Raw genomic sequence first — 18,640 nt, 5'->3', positions numbered from 1 at the left:
AATGATATTGCTAATAAGTGGAGGATGACACATAATGGGGGGGAGGGAAGGGTTAGTGTTAGGGTTAGAGTTAGGGTTAGGGAGGGGGGCAAGTATGGAGGAAGGAACTACTGTATAGAGGGTAAAGAGGGGTGGGAGGAGTGGGGGGAAGGGAAAAAATAACAGAATGAATCAAACAACATTACTGTATGTAAATTTATGATTACACAAATGGTATGCCTTTACGCCATGTACAGAGAAACAACATGTATCCCATTTGTTTACAATAAAAAAAAAGAAAAAAAAAAAAGATCAGAAATATATAAACAGATGTACAAGAACTTAGCTATATGTATAGTTTCCCTTATACTATAAACTGAATGAATGAAGGCACAAATACACTTTTTAAACAGTATTCTTTCATGAATCCTGATTTACTAAAAGATGTTATTTATGGACTACAGAGCTAAATTAACAAAAGTCAACTGATTTCCCCTACTGCATCCCCCAAAATTCAATAAGCCTTAAATCATATCTATGAGTTGTCATTATTTTAAATCATCCTGAAGCCAAACGTTATCATGATCTGTTGTGTTTGTACAAATGTGTTACTCTAATGCTAATACTTTACTTTATTTTTTACCTAAATATTAGTATTAATCCATAATTGTTGGAGTTATTATGGAAATCATTATCTTTAATAAAATAGGAAATATATATAAATATTTCAGTCTTATAAATCTTCCAGATATTTTTATAAGTTGCTATGTATAATCAAGGCTAGTAAAAGTTATAAAGCACATTACCTGATTGTTGAACATATTTTTAATTTTAAATAATCTGAAATAAGTATCCTTTTGGCTATCTGATTTCTCTGAATAGCCATTCCCAATATTCTAAACAACAGTCCATCCTTGCTTTTCAAGATGACATACTGGCTCAGCAATTCTCAGTTTGATTTATTCATCTAACTCAGGCAACTTCAAATCTGACACTGGTTTAGTAGAGAAAGAAAAGTCTTTCAAACAAATAATGAAAGTATTTGAGTGTTTGATCTAGTATCATTCTTTTATGATATATGAGCCACAATATAGTTGTAGAGTTTCAGAATTAGAAATGGGTTTTCTCTAGGGCTTTGAAATTTTGTCAAAAACAAATAAAATCCATTTATATAAAAAGTCCAGAAAAGGTAAATCTATAGAGACAAAAGACAGGATAGTGCTTTGGGAATGAAGATTATACACAGGCATAAAAAATTAGGGGACTGATGAAAATATTCACAACTGGTTCATGGTGTTGGTTGCACATATTTATAAATTTATTAGAAAATACTTTATGTACACATTAAATGGCAAATTTTATGGCATGTAAATTTTACCTCAATAAAATTTTTAAAAATAACAAAACTATAGCTGTCGGAAGAGCAGTACTGGTAAAATATATATCTGGGAAGATCTCATGTGCACTGCTATAAGAAAAAGGGGGGCGATGGGACACAGATCAAAAAGGAATAAGGAAGAGTGGCGTGAAGGAGCAAAGACTGACAGGCAAAGCAGGGTGGAAATCAAAGTGAGAGTCAAGAACCTCAGCCACATGCTAAAGTCATTTTTTCAGACATATCATAAGTGAAAGATCGATTCACTCGGATTCACAATAGATTAAAATGCCCAGAGGAGTGAGCTATCCAATAGGTATTTATCTCAAGCACGTCTTAAAAATCAGTGTGGGGGTTTATCAACATATCATGGCAACATGTAATTTAGACTGAGTCTCCCATTACTACACAGGTTATATCAGACCAAGCAAAATGAGGCAGCATTACAGAAAAAAAAGCACATTTTAAAGGTGTGTCATGTTTGCCAATCTGCCAGACTGTTCAACTTGATTTTTAAACCACATTCTTCTGAATTAGAACATTTTCACCTCCCCTTCTCCACCCTCTCTTAAGTCAATACTGGATAGTCTTTCCTTTGTTCTACCTACTTAATACAATAACCATAAATTAAACCCTGTTCAATGTAGCACCAACTGTGAGTAATAAAGGTGGAGAAACTTTTTAAAAAACAAACACAAACTGCTAAACGCTTATTGTCTTTCAAGGGTTATATATTATTGGTTCTGATTTTGGTGTACCATAGTGAATCCAGCAATGTGTCCTTCAATACATTTATAAATGTCATTGCTGTGATTTAAACTATAACCTAATGTGCATCCAAGACACTGAGTAAATTGTGGTATATGAAACCTGACACAAGATGAGAAAAAAAAATATTCTACTTAGTAATGATTAATTAGGAAAATACCAGAACAGAAACTCAAAATACGTGGGATAGCATTATATTCAGTTCAAGCGACTCCTGCCAACACTTGTGGTATATTTACAGTTTATTCTATTTACCTAGACTTAAGATTGGCTTCTGCTGACTTGCTGGAGTCTGTAGAAGAAGTAAAGCTATTCCAATTATGACCAATTCAACAGGAAAATCCTAAAAAATAAGACAATGAAAGAGTTGAAGAGATTTTCCAGAACTAGGGCTTCATAACATGTAACCAAGAACAGGATATTTAATATGAATAAGTGCAGGTGTATTATATATAACATTTCTTATGCAAGTCTACACTAATAAAGAACTGGTGAATGCCACAGAGTCAGAAATAAATTCAAAATGTTATATCATATGGCCAAAGAGCACTAGGCCTAAACCAAAATAATTCAGAGGGAAAGCTCCTTATCACAACAAACTGACAAATCTTCAACACACTCAATCTTTGGAAAGAATTAAAAATTAGTGGAAATACTGAATTTAGGAACATGGCACATCTGAAAAGTCATTCAATTTTTCTACTTACCTAATTCACACAATTCATCTATATAACTTGCAAAATTAATTACATTAAGAAAATTTTAATAAATCAAGCTACTATAATAAAAGAAATATTAGTGCCAAGGAGGCAGAGATTATTTTTTAATTATAGTAATTTATAAGCATATTGAAATGTAGCAAAGCAATAACCATAGAAACAAAAATCATTAAGTTCACCAAGAATATAAATAAAATGAAAAAGATACGCACATTAAGTTCTATTAAAATGCAAGTGACATTATTTGAGGTTCCTAAATAAAGAAAACAATATATAATAGAAGGAGAAAGAGCCAGCTAAAATTACTTCATTTTGAAATTTTACAGATGCACCTGAACAGCCAAAGTACCTATGAATCATGAGGACAGGCAAAAAGTAAAATAAAAATGTGAGGAAGAGCCATGTGTTTAAAAGGAAAAAAACTCCAGCCACACAAGTCCATGCTTTTGTGATCACCCAGGTTCTGCTTTTGCCTTTAGAGAAACTGAAGTTAACACAGAACCTATATAGAAATAGGAAATACAAAAGAGGAGTGAATGTCTCCACACCAGCCACAGATGTCAGGGGACCTAAATGATGGGAAACACCTGAGTCCAAACTGTCCTCAATTCGAGTAAAAGATGTCACTGAACATGTCTCCTGAACCAGGCACTAGGTACATATGCTGGCCACAGGAACACAACTGTAAACAAAATAGTCCCCTTTCCCTAGACATGTATAGTCTGTTCATGGACACTACTTTAAAAGAAAGTGAAAACGGGGCCTACGAATCCACAGACACAATGAGGAAGGTGGCCCAGCTCCAACAGCCCAGGGCCACAGCTTTGCTACCCACCATATCCTCTGACAGAGCTGACTGAGCCAAGCCGGGCTAAACAGATCATTTTTCCTAGGAAAATGATCCTTAAACTGAGACACGTAATAAAGAAAGGTGGTTGAAACCGTGTAACCTGATGGTGGTGTCAGAAACCCCTCATTCCTAGCCTTGCTGAAGGCAGAATGTTTATTTCACCTGTCCTTCACTTTGAGAACTATCCATTTCATCCTAATCAGTATCATGTTTGCTTAATTTTGTTGATACGAGCACATTTATTTTGTTTGAAATGTAAAGAACCTTATGATATGATCATCAACTAATAGCTCAACTAAGCCCAAATCTGCCAAAACTAATACAGACTAAGAAATAAATTAATTTAGTATACAATGATATGTCTCTAACTTAACAGTAGAAGGAACAAGGGAGAAAAGTTAATGTAGTATTTGAACTGAATCTTCACTGATACCCAGTGGAACAGGAATCTATCTATAATCTCAGATTACATACTAAGTGTTTTTTTCTACTTCATTTTACTTTGAATTAGTGTGCATTTAGGCCCTAAAGGATATGTGTTTTCAATTAATTTTCCTTATTTTTTGACCTCAGAAACATTGACATGAGTGTGAGTAGCAAGAAACTTTCAAAACAAAATATTTCAACAGTTCTACTCATTGTTACTCTTCTAAAATTGTTTAAATGTGAGCAAAATGGAGAGAACTTAAATATGATCTTCTCTCACAGAAACCTTTTTGTTGTAAATGAAATTAATATTCTGTGATTCTAGGTTACAATAAAGAAATTTTTTAATTGGACTCAAGAGCCAACTTGAGGAGATTCCTGTTGGCCAAAACTAGGACAATTTCAACTTCAAAAGGGACAATATCCTCCATAGATTGAAATACAAGAAATATGCTGAGATTTGTAAGTTCATAATGATATTTCTAGAAATTGGAAAATAAAGGGAAAGGGGAAGAGTCACGTATTTATCCTGCATTTTCCTTATAAACTCTAAAACAAGATAAATCAAACAGGAGGAGGAAGTTTCTTTTTAAAGAAGCAGGGCAGCCAATAAGAAACAACAGAACATTATCATTTCTGCAATTCCCCATAAATTAATGGAAATAAGCAGAGAGTATCTATAGCTACTAACATTATAAAAAGAAAAGCAACACACATTATGCGTCCCTTGATCAAAGAACACGCCACCCCCAAAGTCTTAGATGCAAAATAAATAAGTCATTCTGAATCTGATCAAGCCTCTAAGAGCTACCTTTTTCTTTTTTCTTTTTTTAACTAGCGCTTTATAGTTATGCATGGTAGTTGGTTTACATCCTGACAACCCATACGTGCATGGAATTCAATTTCAATTCATGAACCCCCATTTTTCCTCCCGTCATCCCTTGCCCTTTTCCCCACTTCTCCTCCCTCTACTCTATTAGACTCCCTTTCACTCATCTATTTATTTATATTTGATTTGTTCTTTTTACTTATGCATAAAGTTGAAATTCCCTGTTCTATATTTATATACGCACACACATGATTTTTTAACAATTCATTCTGTATTGCCTCTCCTTACCCATCCCTCCACTCTGCCTCTCAATCTTCTTCATTACTGGTCTTCCCTTTATCTTTATGATATCCTATCTTTTCCTCCCCCTTTCCTTTATTTTACTCTAGCTTCCACATATGAGAAAAAACATTCAACATTTGAGTTTGGCTTATTTCACTTAGCATGATATTCTCCATTTCCATCCATTTAGCAACAAATGACATAATTTCTTTCTTCTTTATGGCTGAGTAGAACTCCATTGTGTATAAACAATTTCTTAATCCATCCATTTATTGACAGGAATCTGAGGTGATTCCATAATTTAACTATTGTGAATTATGCTACTAAAAACTGATGTGACTGTGTTGCCATAGAATGCCAGTTTTAGATCTTTTGGGAAAAAGGAGTGAGATCACAGAGCCATATGGTGGTTCTAGCCCTAGTTTTTTGAGGAATCTCCATGCTGGTTTCCAGAGTGGTTGTAGTAGTCCGCAGTCTCACCAACAATGTATGAATGTACCTTTTGCCCCACAAATAGAGCTAACTACCTTCGAACAGAGGAACATGTTAAAATGCTTTATGAGGATGTAATCAGCAAAATCCAGACTGTAGACAACTCTGCAGCTCATACAAGCCAGGTTTTTCAACACATAAACTGCAAGGAGAAAAAGAAGCAGGGAGAGAATAAAAGGGGACCACCTTTAGTTTAAAAGACATCTAAAGGACAGATAACACAAACACATACACCCACTCACCCCAAAACTATATTATGGTGTTTAGAGATATGCATTTAGATAAGACTTACAACATGCAAGGAAATGACAACTACAGGTAAGTCATGACAGTCAGTGGAAGCAGGAGTTCATGCTTAGGATAGGCTTCTGCAGAACTTCTGGGGTGGCCAGAAGATTCTATTTCTTGATCTCTGGGATGGTGACAAGAGTGTTTGCTTTGTATGTGAAAATATAAAATCACCTAATGATGGTAGTTTAAAATGCAGATGCTTGCGCCTTACTCAGAACTACTAAATCAATGTCTCCTGGAGCAGGTCCAAGCATTTAACTTCTGATAAACTGGACACTAGTTGGAACCATCTGACTGAAATATGAGCTTCATGAGTCTTGTCTGTTTTCAACTATTCACTATAACTGTGTATCATAGGTAGCTGCTTAATAAATACATGCTAAGGAGAGACATACAATAAAACAATGATATTAAAAAGAACAAAACTGAAATTATAATTGATAATTATGTCTACTACTCAGAGAATCTAGTACAAGTACACAGGAATAATATGGAATTTACCTAGGAATACTAAATTCATAGGAAAGAACTGGCAATTCATTTATATAATAATTATCCATAAAATATTTTGATATCTTATAAATTATTTATCCATGTGTACCTCACATTATACTTTTATATGTAATTGTACCTACTATAAACAATATATGTTATACACAAAAGATGTACTTACATATCTTAACAGATTTGATATAATTATATAATAAGTGGCAAAATGTCTATATACATAAATATATATGTAGCATTGTATATAACATAAAATGTATAAATTACACAAAATATATTATCTAGAGTCTCAGTGTATATGAAACCATTCTAATCATAAGATCGACAGATGGGGGCTAGGGTCATAGCTCAGTGGTAAGAGCACCTGCCTAGCATGTGTGAGGCACTGGGTTCAATTCTCAGCACTACATATAAATAAAAAACAAAGATTCATCGACAACTAAAATTAAATTTTTTTAAAAAAAAGAAATACTGTCTTCAAAAAAAAAAGATTGACAGATGATTTACTTGAGCTTTCCTTGGCTCCTATTTTGCATCAAAAATCAGCATTCACTATTTTCTCAACTGACATTCATTCCCACTTTCTTCAATATGAACAATGGACTTTTATTTAGTGCATTCTCAGAATACCGTACATCCCTTACATTATATCACCACTTCATGACACATAATGCTGTTGACCATTTCCCTCTGACTGAGATATTCCTTCTCTTGACTTTCATGTCATCTGTTTCTTTTGCTTATCTTACAATTCTTCTCATTCTATTTTCTCAGACTCCTCTTTAACAGTACACTTCAAATATCAACAACTCTGGAGTTCCATCCTAAGTCCTGTCAGCCTATCCCATGGTTAAAACTCCTCCCCATGGTAGATGGCTACAGATCTACACCTTTAGCCTAGGCCTCTATTCTGGGTTTCAAATGCTATATCAACAACCAGTGATCCATGCACACCTCCAACCAAGTATGTCTAAAACCAAATTGATCATCTTCCGTCCAACATTTGTTTCTATTTCTCAAAGTGAATGGCACCAACCAGAAGCCCAGAATAGAAAGCTGCCACTCTACCAGAGACCCTCTTCCTAACCATCTAATCAACCACAAAACCTTACCATATTCTCTCCATGTTCTCTTTCCCCATTCCATTCCCTAATTTTCCCCACTCCATTCCCTAATTTGGATCCTTGCTGTGGGTTAAATTATATCCCCTCAAAATTTATGTTGAGGGCCCAACACCTAAAGTGACTATTACTTGGAGTAAGGAGGCAGTTACGATTTAATGAGTTCATAATGGTGAATCCCTAACCCAACAGGGCTGGTGTCTCCATAAGAAGAGACCAGAGAACTCATAGCCCATCTCAACATGCAAGGAGCCTGGGAGTAGATGGCCATCTGCAAATGAGGAAGAGAGGACTCACAGGGAACTAACTGGTCAGTACCCTGATTGTGGGCTTCTCAGCCCCAGAACCGTAAGAAATACATTTCTGTTGTTTAAGCCCCGCAGTCTGTGGTATTTTGTCCTAAGACACCTGCCTCACTTCCTGCCCTATGAGTATTGCTCTATCTGAAACACCCCCAAAAACACACAAAAAACGAAAGTGCCTCTCTGAGGAAAGGTCTTCAGTAGCATTGCATTACCTGAAAGATAAAATGTAAACTCGTTTGTGTGTCATAGAAGAGGGTCCAACCTTATCTTCCTCACCTTAATCCTTCAACAATGCTCTTGTTTTCTGAAGAGGTCACGCCTGCCTCTCTCTCTGGCTTCTGTGTTTAAGCACATGCTGATCTCCCAGCTGGAAGGCCCTTCCCAACCTCTGGATTGTACTTAACTCCTCTTCAGTCTTCAAATCTCAATCCATGCCTTACCTCCCTTAACCTGTGCTCCCAATATTCTGTAAATGTACTCAGCTGAGAACATTTATCTTATGGTACTAAAATAGTTATTTACACGCTTGTAAGTCCCTTGAGGTCACAGAATATATTTTTAACTATGATTTATAGGGCCTGTCTAATAGCAGTTTTTAATACATGGATAACACAGTGGTAGATCTTTAACTAATGCTCCAAAGAGTATTCAAGGATTCATTTTTATAAAAAAAAAAAAAAAAGTAGTACAGTAGTATGACCTAATTATATTAGATCAAATCATCTCTACTATGCAATAAACTAAATGAGCCATAACAACCCAGGTAAGGGATAACTGACACATTGTATTTTCTTGCTATCCTTACCTCCTTCAGAAGTTCAACGCTGCTGCGGTCTAAAGCTGAATTAAAAGATGAGCATTCCCCAGTTATCTTTAAGCTGACTTCACAGATACACAGCAACTGCAGGGTTAGCTGGGTCAGCTGAATTTTCCAGAAAACAGGATGTCGCAAAAGACTTAAATATAATTCCTCAATAAACAGCATCACTTCTGTTGTCTGTATCAGATCTTTGATCTGCTTATGAAAGATATTATATATTATTAAAATAATGTACACATCACAGGATAATGTTAAACTATGCAAGAAGTTTTTAACAAAATAGTTTTCTCTAAACATATGAAGACATAAAGGAGATGAAGTAAGTGAAACAACTCAATGAGTGTTAAAACACACAACCCTGTCCCCTCCTTTGCCACTAACCAAAATACGATTTGCTACTGTTTTTGTTATTGCTGCCTGGCACAAATTCTTTTCATTTATTTTTCTAGCTTCTCTGAGTACAGATGTCTTAAGACAAATTACACAAGAGTGCCAAGGGAAGTGGTGAGAAAATGTTGAGGGAATTAATTAAAAGCTGGTTTTGAATTCTCTTAGTGAACTCTCCTTCCTACAGTCCCACTGTAGAGACTTGGTGGTAAGGATGAGCACTTGATTCTAATGCACTAGTAAGCCCTACATCTGCAAGATATTAGCTCAAACAACGGCAGCAGAGCATCATTTCCATACTGGGAAGTTTGATAAAAGACCATATTTAAAGGGTAGGGTGTCTTCTCAACAGGCTCATGTATTAGATAAGAAAGACTTGGGTGCTCTTGAAAATCCCAATTCAATTCGAACCCAGCTGCTCTGATCAAAATTCTGGAGTTGGTATTAAGGATATGTCCTGCTCACAGACACACTGGCATTTCCCAGAGATTACAAACGATGAACCATCTGCTTCAATCAGGATCCTTGTGTCTGTTAAGTTCATCAAGAGGAAAGCCTGCAGTGGACCAGCTGTACCTTTCAACAGTGGTTACCACCAGCATAACCCCAAATTGCTGTGAGTTATACACACAGATAAAAATTAGTTTCTAACAACAACAAAATAAAAGATAGTAAAAGATCAAAGAGGAAAATGGCAGAAAATATTGTTATTAAAAAATATATGAATAGTCCAGTAGATAATTTTGACCATTTCTGTTTGTTTTGTTTTGTTTTGTTTTGTTTGGGGGGGGGGGGTTGTTTTTTGCACAGAGTAGAAAAGTCAAAGGTCACTGAGGAAAGAGATGGATTTAATATGAAAGTCTAATGTTTATTTGATGGTACATTTCCTTGAATGACTTTATGCATATTTGGAACTTCCTGTAATTAAAAAAAATTAAGAAGACAACCTCAGCAAGTTAGCATTAAAGGCCCTCCCTAGTCTTGAGTGTTATCAAAATTCTTAATTTTGATGTAATGTTCTATCTTTATATAGAAATAGGTCATGAATAATATGTGATGACAAGAGTCACAATGAAAATTAAAAGGACAATTCCACAAATATAAAACAGAAAAGCACTTGGTATGAGAAGCAAAATAAATAGAAGGTTCACTGACCACATTCTCAAAGGATGGCATGGCTGTTTATTAAAAACTAATTTAAATGTGATTCTGCCCCAGTGCATTTGGGCTGGATCGTACCTACAGCACTGTATTCAGCTCTAAGCACATTTCATAGAGGCACATTCTGAGCACCAACAAACCTAGAGAATTGCTGACAAAGGAGAATGAAAGTCTGGGAACCATTTCATATGACAAAGTAAGGTAATGAAGACAAGAGAGAAGGGAGGAAGGGAGAGAAGGGAGAGAGGAAAACAAGATAGGATGCAAATGGGCTTTTTAAAAGCTTATTTTGTCTATTATGGAGAACAATAGAGGCTACTGGTTGTTTAGTTTTGTTTAAATAGAGGTTAAAAGAAGAACTTGCTTAAAAAAAAATGGGTGCCTTACAAAACAGTATGTTTGTCACTTAAATATCCAATCAGTAAGGAGATGGTCATCTTTTAGAGAAAATCAGAAATACCTGTAATGAGTGGGGAACTGGATTTGGCTGCCTGTAAGGCCTTTTCTACTGTCAATTTCTTTATTATAATAAAGCTGATTTGTTAAGTGATGAAACTTAATTACATCACTAATTCCAAATGATGTTTCCTTTTTCCTTACATGTATCTCAATTATATTAGCAAGTCAAATATTTCCAGAAATATTTGAATATTCTACCAGTATTTAAACTTTTCATGAAGAGGAAGGCAAACATTTACCAAAAAGCACAGAACAAGACACTATAAGCGCTAGGTGGAAAAAATATGTATACACATACCCTAGTTCAGGACATTCTGCCTATACACTGCTTTATTGTTTGCACACACACACACACACACACACAAAATGGCTTTACAAAAGCCACAGGGGAATTTATTTTAATTAACTTTTCTCTGCCTTGATTACTGGAAAAACCTGTTTATGAGTCACGATGGAAAGATGCACTCTAGTCGCTCCTTGCTAACACAAACTTAAAAACAGGTTATCTGTGACCTCAAGTGATCATTTTGAAATACATTCACAGATTCCCTCCATAAGCTAAGCAGCATGGCACTCTGATTCCAGGCAAACGGCTAACCTCAATTATGGGATGGGATAGCCTGATAAATGAATTCCTATACTAACACAACACACTGGCCACTATAATTTTTTAAAATCTGCTGTTGTAGAAACATTAGCTCAAATTTCTCTCACTCATGAACTCTGTCAACATTTTATCCACACCTCTATGAAACCACCTTTCAATCATCTATTTTCAATTATAAAAACTTACATACTTGTATTCATTCATTCATTCATTATACTATGGATTTTTCAAGAGCATCAACCCTTGGGGCCACCACATATGCCCTAAGGTGGACACTGGAATGTAGCACTCAGTTGACCAACATTTGCATCCCCAGAGTTGTATCTGTCCAGAGACTCACCTTTTCTATAAATTTGCAGTTTTCTTTTTTAATTTTCTTGTACCTTGCCCACTGTCTAGCACAAGAGAAACTCAACTCAAAATCTTTTCCCTGATAAGTCTCTCTTAAATAAAGTTTTCATTCCTATTAATTCCAAGAGAGCTTGTGCTAATTTATATTTTCATGAATTTAGTTAACTGAGCACATGTTAACATTGAATCTAGATATGGTTTCTTTATGTTTTCCAAAAGATTGGAAGCATTTCTAGAACCAGGATTGTCTCCAAGTCCACCAAATCTCATAGGATCTAGAACTACTTTACATACATTGATAATGATAATCAACACTTGCTGCTACTAATACTACATTAGGGAAAGAAGAAGGAAGACCTTACCTGCAAACACGGAATCATGTCACAACAGAGCTGAAGTATCTGTTGTTCCAGTATGGATGGCTGTGCTTCATCACAGGGAACCCGGGGTTGAAGTAAGACTTTTCGCAGGGCTAGTCGGAGTTTAGCATATTCTTGTGACTGGGATGGTTCACAATACAGATACCACAAAAATGGTGCCATTATTTGGACACATGAAACTTCCGACCTGCAAGTTATGTAATGCATTAGCCACTGTAAGTTAAATACACTATAAGAATAGTGGCACGTATTGATTTATACTTCATGACATACCAAACCACCATTCCATCAAGTGTAATTTTTCTTCTTTCATTTCACTATGAACTAACTAGATCTATGCCAAACAGTTCGTTGTGCACTGAGGGAAATGACAATACTGGAAGACCAGGAGGAAGTTGCCCAGGACTAGAAGTCTTTTTTGCATATTAGAAGAGTAGCTACATATCCAGGTTCGGATTTTGTGAACATCAGAACCGTCTGAGAAATTTTTTAATATTATAGACGTCAGGATCTACTCTCCAGTATGATTACTATGGTTTATATATGAGATGCCCACCCCCCAAAAGCTCGTGTGTTAGACAATGCAAGAAAGTTAGGTAAAACGATGGGGTTGTGAGGGCCTTAACCTAGTCAATGCATTCATCTGCATGAATGGATTAACTGGGTAGTAACTGTAGGGAGGTGGGTGTGGCTGGACAGGGTGGGTCACAAGGCATGCCTCTGGGGTATATATTTCCTTCCTGGTGAGTGGGGGTCTCCCTCTCTGCTTCCTGATTGTCATGTCGTGAGCTGCTTCCCTCCTCCACACCTTTTAACCATGATGTTCTGCCTCTCCTTGGGCTCAGAGCAGTGGAGCTGGGCATCTATGGACTGAGACAGTGAGCCCCAAATAAACATTTCCTCCTCCAAAATTGTTCTTGTCAGATCATTTGGTCACAATGGCAAAAGAAGGTGACAAACAATGACAAAAGCATGCAGTTTTGGGAAAACTCTGCAGGTGAGGATCTATATTAAACAAATCCATACAACAATCCTAAAATGATTGTAATGACAGCTAACATTTACAGTATTCCACTTATCTACAATTTTGCTTTATGTAGCTTCAGATACCCTCAACCAGTCTGATTCCAGAAACGACTCATGTGAAACTGCACACGGCTGAGCAGCATGGCAATATTTCATACTATCCCACTCTATTCCTCCCAAGACATGAATCATCCTTTGTTCAGCATGTACATGCTGCATATGAGATGCACCCATTGGTCATTCAACAGCTATCTCAGCTATCAGATAAACTGCCAGGGTATCACAATGCTTGTGTTCCAATTACCTTTACTTAATAATGGTAACAAAACACAAGAGGAGTGATGCTGGCAATTTAGATATGCCAAGAAGTCATAAAGTGCTTCCTTTTCTTTTTTTATTTTTTTAATTAAAATATTTTTTATTTTTACAGACACATTTTGATTCATTGTAAACAAATGAATTACAACTTTTCATTTTAATGGCTGTACACAGTGTAGATTCATACCATTCATGTAATCATACATATATAGGGTAATATGGTCTGATTCATTCTACTATTTTTTCATCCCCACCCCCTCCTATCCTTTTTTCCTCTACACCATCCAAAGTTCCTTCATTCTTCTATTCCTCCCATTACCCCCCATCATTATATATTGTCATGCACTTATCAGAGAAAACATTCGACCTTTGGTTTTTGGGGCTTGGCCTGTTTCACTTAGCATGATATTTTTCACCTTCATTTACCAGCAAATGCCATAAATTTATTCTTCTTTGGGACTAATATTCTATTGTGTATATACACCACAGTTTCTTTATCCATTTGTCAATTGTAGGGCATCTAGATTGGTTCTACAATCAAGCTATTGTGAATTGAGCTGCTATGAACATTGATGTGGCTGCATCACTATAGTATGCTGATTTTAAGTCCTTTGGGTATAAACTGAGGAGTGGGATAGCTGGATCAAATGGTGGGTCCATTCCAAACTTTCTGAGGAATCTTCATACTGCTTTCCAAAGTGGTTGTACCAATTTGCAACTCCACCAGCAAAGTATGAGTGTACCTTTTTCCCCACTACAAGCCAACACTTATTATTACTTGAGTTCTTGATAATAGCCATTCTAATTGGAGTTAGATGAAATCTTAGGATGGTTTTAATTTGCATTTCTCTACCTGGGATGATGAGCACTTTTTCATATATTTGTTGAACACCTGTATATCTTCTTCTGTGAAGTGTCTGCCCATTTTCTTAGCCCATTTATTGATTGGGTTCTTTGTATTTTGGGTGCAAGTTTTTTAAGTTCCTTATAAACTTTGGAGATGAGTGCTCTGTCTGAAGTGTGTATGGAAAAGATTTTCTCCCACTCTGTAGGCTCTCTTTTCACATTGTTGATTGTTGCCTTTGCTGAGAAAAAAAAAACTTTCTAGTTTGAATCTATCCCATTTATTGATTCTTGCTTTTATTTCTTGCACTATGGGGATCTTGTTAAGAAAGTCTGATCCTAAGCCAACATGATGGAGATTTGGTCTACTTTTTCTTCTATTTGGTGAAGGGTCTTAGGTCTAATTCCTAGAGCCTTGATCCATTTTCAGTTGTGTTTTGTACAGGGTGAGAAATAGGGGTTTAATTTCATTTTACTGCATATGGATTTTCAGTTTTCCCAACACCATTTGTTGAAGAGGCTATCTTTTCTCCATTGTAAGTTTTTGGCACCTTTGTCTAGTATGAGATTACTGTACTTATGTGGGTATGTCTCCGTGTCTTCTATCCTGTACCATTGATCTACCTGTCTATTTTGGTGCCAGTACCTTGCTGTTTTTGTTACTATTGCTCTATAGTAGAGTTTAAGGTCTGTTATTGTGATACCTCCTGCATCACTCTTCCTGCACAGAATTCCTTTGGCTATTCTAGGTCTTTTATTCTCCCAGATGAATTTCATGATTGCTTTTTCTGTTTCTATGAGAAATGTCATAGGGATTTTAACTGGAATTGTGTTAAGTTTGTATAGCACTCTTGGTAGTATGGCCATTTTGATAATATTAATTCTGCCTATCCAAGAACTTGGGAGATCTTTCCATCTTCTAAGGTCTTCTTCAATTTCTTTCTTCAATGGTTTGTAGTTTTCACTATAGAGATCTTTCACCTCCTTAGTTAGATTGATTCCCAAGTTTTTTGTTTTTGTTTTTTTTTTTTGAGGCTATTGTGAATGGAGTTGTTTTCCTCGTTTCCCTTTCACATATTTTATTGCTTATGTATAAAAAGACTTTAGATTTATGTGTTGATTTTACATCTTGCTATTTTGCTGAATTCATTTACGCAGTCTAGAAGTTTTCTGGAGGAGTTTTTTGGATCCTCTAAATATAGAATCATGTCATCAGCAAATAGTGATAGCTTAAGTTCCTTTTTTCCTATTCATATCCCTTTAATTTCTTTAGACTGTCTAATTGCTCTGGCTAGAGTTTCAAGGACAATGTTGAACAGAAATGGTGAAAGACGGCATCCCTGTCTTGTTCCCGTTTTTAAAGGGAATGCTTTCAGTTTTTCTCCATTAAGAATGATGTTGGCCATGGGCTTAGCATAAATAGCCTTTACAATGTTCAGGCATGTTCCTACTATCCCTATTTTTTTCCTAGTGCTTTGATCATGAAGGGGTGTTGTATTTTTTCAAATGCTTTTTCTACATCTATTGAAATAACCATATGATTCTTATCCTTAAGTCTATTGACATGATGGATTACACTTATCGATTTACGGATGTTGTACCAACCTTGCATTCCCAGGTGAACTCCACTTGATCTTGATGCACTATCTTCTTAATATGTTTGGATAGGGTTTGCCAGTATTTTATTAAGGATTTTTGCATCTATATTCATCAAGGATATTAGTCTAAAATTTTCTTTCCTTGATGTGTCTTTGCCTGGTTTGGGTATGAGGGTGATATTAGCTTCATAGAATGAGTTGGGTACGGTTCCCTCCTTTTCTATTTCCTGGAATACTTTGAGAAGTATTGGAATGAGTTCTTCATTGAAGGTCTTGTACAACTCGGCTGAGAATATGTCTATCCTGGGCTTTTCTTGGTTGGTAGGCTTTTGATGGCTTCTTCTATTTCATTGCTTTATATTGAATCTGTTTAAATTGTGTACGTCCTCCTGGTCAGTTTGGGAGGATCATGTCTCTAGAAATTTGTCGATGTCTTCGGTATTTTCTATTTTGTTGGAATATAAATTTTCAAAGTAGCTTCTTATTATACTATGTATTTCAGTGGTATCTGTTGTGATATTTCCTTTTTCATCACGAATTTTAGTAATTTGAGTTTTCTTTCTCCTCTTCGTTGGTGTGGCTAGGGGGTTGTCTATTTTGTTTACTTTCTCAAAGAACCGACTTTTCATTTTGTCGATTTTTAAAATTGTTTCTTTTGTTTCAAATTCATTGATTTCAGCTGGATTTTAATTATTTCCTGTCTTCTACTACTTTTGGTGTTGTTCTGTTCTTTCACTAGGGCTTTGAGTTGTAATGTTAGGTCATTTAGTTATTGACTTTTTATTCTTTTCTTGAATGCACTCCATGCAATAAATTTTCCTCTTAGTACTGCTTTCATAGTGTCCCAGAGATTTTGATATGCTCTATCATCGTTCTCATTTACCTCTAAGAATTTTTTTATTTCCCCCCTGATGTTTTCTGTTATCCATGTTTCATTCAATAGCATATTATTTAGTCTCCAGGTGTTAGAGTAATTTGTTTTTTATTTTTTCATTGATTTCTAATTTCATTCCATTATGATCTGATAGAATACAAGGTAGTATTCTCTATTTTTTTGCATTTACTACGGGCTGCTTTGTGGCATAACATATGGTCTATTTCTGAGAAGGTTCCATGTGCTGCTGAGAAGAAAGTGAATTTGCTTGTTGATGGATGGAATATTCTATAAAAGTCTGTTAAGTGTAAGTTATTGATTGTGTTATTGAGTTCTATGGTTTAGTTTTTGTTTGGAAGATCTATCTAGTGGTTACAGTGGTGTGTTAAAGTCGCCCAGAATTATTGTGTTGTGGTCTATTTGATTCCTGGAATTGAGAAGGATTTATCTGATGTACATGGATGCACTGTTGTTTGGGACATATATATTTACGATCATTATGTCTTCCTGATTTATGGTTCCCTTAAGCAGTATGAAATGTCCTTCTTATCCCTTCTGACAAACTTTGGCTTGAAGTCCACTGTATCTGATATAAGGATGGAAACCCCTGCTTTTTTACTGAGTCCATGTGCATGGTAGGTTTTGTTCCATCCTTTCACCTTTAGTCTGTGGATGTCTTTTTCTATGAGATGAGTCTCTTGCAGGCAGCATATTGTTGGGTCTTTCTTTTTAATCCATTCTGCCAGTCTATGTCTTTTGATTCATGAGTTTAGGCCATTAACATTCTGGGTTATTATTGAGATATGATTTGTATTCCCAGTCATTTGGGCTTATTTTTGCTTTTTAACTTGACTTGGTTTCTCCTTTGAATGGTTTTTCCTTTAAGGTAGGTCCTTCCTTCGCTGACCTACATTGTTGTTTTTCATTTCCTCCTCATGGAATATTTTGTTGAGAATATTCTGTAGCTCAGGCTTTCTATATGTAAATTAGTTTAACTTTTCTTCAACATGGAAGGATTTTATTTTATCTTCAAATCTGAAGGTTAGTTTTCCTGGGTATAGAATTCTTGGTTGGAAACCATGTTCTTTCAGAACTTGAAATATGTTGTTCCAGGCCCTTCTAGCTTTTAGAGTCTGGGCTGAGAAATCTGCTGATATCCATATTGGTTTCCCCCTGTATGTAATCTGATGCTTTTCTCTCACAGTCTTTAAAATCCTATCTTTACTTTGTGTGTTAGGCATTTTCATTATAATGTGCCTTGGTGTGGATCTCTTGTGATTTTGTGCATTTGGTGTTCTGTAAGCCTCTTGTGTTTGATTTTCCATTTCATTCATCAGACTTGAGAAATTTTCTGGTATTATTTCATTAAATAGGTTGTTCATTCCTTTGGTTTATATCTCTGTGCATTCCTCAATTCCAATAATTCTTAAATTTGGTCTTTTCATGATGTCCCATAATTCTTGGAGATTCTGTTCATGATTTCTTACCATCTTCTCTGTTTGGGCAACTTTATTTTCAAGATTAAATATTTTGTCTTCATTGGCTGAGGTTCTGTCTTCCAAGTGGTCTAGTCTTTTGGTGATGCTTTCCATTGAGTTTTTTATTTGGTTTATTGTTTCCTTCATTTCAAGGACTTCCATTTGTTTTTGTTTTTGTTTTTTTTTATCTCTTTCTCTTTGTTGAAATGATCTTTTGCTTCCTGCAGTTGCTCTTTCAACTGCTTATTGGTATGATCATTCATTGCCTGCATTTACTCTCTTATCTCCTTTGCTTCACAAATCATCTTAATGATGTATAATCTGAAGTCCTTTTCTGACATTTCTTCTAACAAACTATCACTGGATTCTTTTAATATAGAATCTAGATTTGTTT

The 18,640-nt window shown here is 35.6% G+C and overlaps 1 protein-coding gene across 4 annotated transcripts in view; it reads right to left on the bottom strand.

The window, feature by feature from the left end:
- Positions 1-18,640, bottom strand: part of FOCAD (focadhesin) — a 377,113-nt gene that overhangs the window by 283,141 nt on the left and 75,332 nt on the right. For all 4 annotated transcript variants that reach the window (XM_079112425.1, XM_079112424.1, XM_079112422.1 and 1 more), the window contains exons 7-9: positions 12,092-12,296; positions 8,750-8,959; positions 2,378-2,465 (exon numbers count right to left, since the gene is read on the bottom strand). In XM_079112425.1, the coding sequence (XP_078968551.1) occupies positions 2,378-2,465; positions 8,750-8,959; positions 12,092-12,296 (503 nt within the window). The remainder of the gene's footprint in view (positions 1-2,377; positions 2,466-8,749; positions 8,960-12,091; positions 12,297-18,640) is intronic.

This window comes from Sciurus vulgaris (assembly GCF_902686455.1).
Source record: "Sciurus vulgaris genome assembly, chromosome: 15".
NCBI classification, from domain to species: Eukaryota; Metazoa; Chordata; class Mammalia; order Rodentia; family Sciuridae; genus Sciurus; species Sciurus vulgaris.
This window is presented reverse-complemented; position numbering and strand designations above follow the sequence as displayed.